Source organism: Arachis hypogaea, chromosome 1, assembly GCF_003086295.3.
Source record: "Arachis hypogaea cultivar Tifrunner chromosome 1, arahy.Tifrunner.gnm2.J5K5, whole genome shotgun sequence".
Classification (NCBI taxonomy): Eukaryota; Viridiplantae; Streptophyta; class Magnoliopsida; order Fabales; family Fabaceae; genus Arachis; species Arachis hypogaea.
This window is the reverse complement of record NC_092036.1, coordinates 94,058,010-94,061,465: the sequence shown is the minus strand read 5'-3', so window position 1 is coordinate 94,061,465 and position 3,456 is coordinate 94,058,010. Positions and strand designations below refer to the sequence as shown.

At 41.1% G+C, this 3,456-nt stretch overlaps 1 protein-coding gene across 1 annotated transcript; it reads left to right on the top strand.

Moving 5' to 3' along the window:
- Positions 1–397: 397 nt before the first annotated feature.
- On the top strand, positions 398–3,212 carry LOC114924795 (protein FAR1-RELATED SEQUENCE 5-like). The gene is made up of 7 exons (XM_029290381.1): positions 398–652; positions 757–1,846; positions 1,926–2,452; positions 2,557–2,637; positions 2,736–2,810; positions 2,913–3,064; positions 3,179–3,212. Exons 1-7 carry the CDS (start codon positions 398–400, stop codon positions 3,210–3,212), a joined length of 2,214 nt encoding a protein of 737 aa, XP_029146214.1.
- The last annotated feature ends 244 nt before the right edge of the window (positions 3,213–3,456 follow it).

Here is a 3,456-nt window from a genome sequence, read left to right as displayed (position 1 = left end):
GGGGTCCAAAACAATTGGGTTAGTTTAATTGGATTTGGTTCATTTAATTTTACATGCAGCTTAGTTTAGCTTTCCTTCGTTGCTGCCATTGGCTCTGTTTATTGACATATTTGGGTAAAATTATGGCAGGGGTTAAATTATGTCCATAAAGGAGGATGATGTTAAGAATGATTCTGATAATGATTTGAGTGATGATTTCGATTATCAACCGAATGCAGAAGATGATGCTGATGACGACGATGTGGATTCGCTGGATTCCACTAGCAAGAGTGAAGAAGTTTGTGGTGTAAAAAGAATAGCGGATTTAATGGTGGAGGATATTTGGAATCTGGAGTTTAGGACGGAGGATGAGGCTTGCTAATTTTATAACGCTTATTCTTGTTGGCATGGATTTGTAATGAGGAAGGACGACGTGGTTAGAGATAATCAAGGTAGAATCATTAGCAGGAAACTTGTTTGCAACAAAGAGTGCTGGAGAAATATGAGGTATCTCGATCTGGATGATAGATCAAGGGAGGCAAGGTCACTAACGCGAACCAAGTGTCCAGCTCGGCTTAGGGTAAAGCTTGACTACGGCTGCGGTAGATGGAAGGTATCATGTTTTGTGGAATCTCACAACCACGATCTGACGCCACCCAAATTTGCGCATCTGGTACCGACCAATCGTCGTCTCACTGTGACTGATAGAGTCCAAGTGGAAAATCTTCATAATTTGGTGTCAAGAGCTGCCATATTATGGGGTATATTGCATTCCAGAAGGGTGGATATCGTCATGCTGGCTTCACACGGAAAGATTTGTACAACCACATCGATCGCTATCGTCAGGCAAAAGTTAAAAACGGGGATGCCAATGCGGCAATAAACTATTTGATTGGCAAGTCAAACAACGATCCGCTGTTCTTTGGAAAGTATACGTTCACTAGTGACGAAAGGCTGGAGCATATTTTTTGGGCAGATGGGCAGTCAATTATCGACTATCACTGCTTTGGAGATATTGTTGCCTTTGATTCAACCTACAAGAAGAATAAATACAACAAGCCTTTGGTCATTTTCTCTGGATGCAATCATCACGGGCAGACTGTTATCTTCGGCTCCGGCCTACTATCCGACGAAACCACAGAGACGTATAAGTGGTTGTTGGAAACCTTTGTTGAAGCGATGGGTGGGAAAAGTCCAAAAGCAGTAATAACTGACGGAGACCTTGCCATGCGAGATGCAATCAAGAATGTTCTGCCTGATGCGACCCATCGGTTATGCGGCTGGCATCTGCAGAGAAATGCATGTGAAAATATAAAGAATCCTAATTTCCTGCGCGATTTTAAGGGTCTTATATACGACAATAACAACCAGAGAGACTTTGATCGGAGATGGGCAGCCATTTTGGATAAGCACAACCTTGTTGGCGGTACCTGGATGGAGAAGACGTATGAAACTCGTGAGATGTGGTCCCATTGTTTCCTACGGGATAAGTTTTTCGGTTACATAAGGACGACATCACAGTGTGAAGGTATAAATTCTCTCATCAGATTTTATGTTAATCGCAAGAACACCCTCATTGACTTCATGCATAACCTGGATAGGGCCTTAAAGGAGTATAGAAACAACGAATTAATAGCTGACTTTAAGTCTCAGTGCTCAGAGCCAGTGATGATTACCTCGTTGGAGGTATATGAAAGATCTGCATCATGTTATTTCACGCGAAACATTTTCAAGAAAATTCGTAATGAGATTCAGAGGGCAGGGGCTTTGAATATAACGGTACTAAGCACAACCTTGGACAAGGTAGAGTTCAGCGTGACTGCTTTCGGAGACCCGGCCAAAGATCGACAGGTGGAAGTCGATAGAGGTAAGAATCTGTTCTCGTGGTATTCCCTGTAGTCATATCTTCTGTGCCATGAAGTTTGAAAACATACTTGAGTTTCCAGATTCGTTGATATACAAAAGGTGGACAAAGAATGCAAAGAACGAATTTATTAGCACAGAAATGCCTGTGAATGATGACATCGAAAGGGTCTTAAAGTTTCGAGTTGGAGCGTTGGCATCGAATTGCAACAAGCTGTGTGATATTGCTTGCAAGGATCCTGCAGACTTTGATGAAGTTCAGTCTGAACTTGTCAATTTAATTATCCGCCTACAGTCACGCAAACAAGGCAAGTCAACTCCTAATGTTAACGTGGAAGGCATCAATGATCCCTTTGTTGTCAAAAGCAAAGGAGCCCCTTCCAAGAGGTCTTCTTGGAGGAAGAAGAGAGCATGCTCTAATTGCCACAGGTACGGTCATTACTACAAGCACTGTCCAGATCTGATGCAGCATAGTGTGGAAGGTAACCCTCGCGATCGATCATACGGCAATGCGTCAGCCAAGGACTCAGGTTTTAGTCCAGAAAGGTTTGCTAATTCTTCGAGGTCGTTCTCAATTAAGTCCGAACACCACTCAGGACCTAATACCAAGGTACGATTTGTTTATTCGAAATAGACTCCTGCTGTGAAAATCTTGTTCGGTGTTTGTCCCTTTAAAAACCATTAAACTATGTGAATGTTCCTCTGTTTGGGCAGCCTTTTAAAAAGGGTGGAACAAGGAAGTTTACGGCGACGGGTATGAGGAACCGGAAGGGTAAAGACAACACTTTTGTCGAGGTAATTTTTTTTGAATATAAACATCTAATTTCCGTGTCATGAACTGGGTAAACTAATGACGATCTACTTCTTCTTGTCAAAAAAAAATTGTAAAACAGTGGAGCCTCCATGAAAGCAGTGAATCCATTGACACGAATGGTGTTTTCAATAAAAATCTCGACTCGTTAACACAGGTGTGATGCGTAAAACTCCTCTTAACCACTTTGCGATGAATGACCATTATGGTTTTATGCATTATTATAGTTTCTGATTGGGGATTATGATGTTTTCAGCAGGTGAAGGAGTCACATCAGGACAAGATACATTCATTCACGAACTATGAATGCGATAATGATGTCATTGATGATAAATGTGACACACGACATGTGCAGATCGATGTCCGAGATCAGTTACCATCGTCACTGCCTTGTGGCAACAAACAAGGATCGTACATGGCATTGTTCGCGTCGATGCATAGGACACTTTGACCATTTCAAGGAATTAGTCTTCTGAATTTAGTGCAATGCAAGTATAATTGGTTCTAAAAGCCTGATTTATCCAGATTTATTGACCGCAATGTATTTGTCACTGCTTAGTATTGAGGAGTTTTAAGTTGTATTTATTTACGTTAACTATGAATATGTCCATTAGGGTGATAATTATGTTCGATTATTTGGGTAACGACTTGCTACCATTGTGATTATGCAATTCAGTTGATCAATTAGAGTGGTATAAATTGATTTAGGGAGCCTACTTAGTCCATTATGATGACAATAATGTTGAATAATATGCATGTGTTTTGCTTACATTGTTGTAGTTTAGTTGCAGTTTATTGTGGTT

Bases quoted from the DNA above. Each gene is read 5' to 3' on its own strand.
- LOC114924795 (XM_029290381.1), top strand. From the start codon at position 398: ATGAGGAAGGACGACGTGGTTAGAGATAATCAAGGTAGAATCATTAGC. The intron at 2,453-2,556 runs GTACGATTTGTT...CTGTTTGGGCAG, and splicing joins ACTCAGGACCTAATACCAAG to CCTTTTAAAAAGGGTGGAAC. The intron at 2,638-2,735 runs GTAATTTTTTTT...ATTGTAAAACAG, and splicing joins AAGACAACACTTTTGTCGAG to TGGAGCCTCCATGAAAGCAG.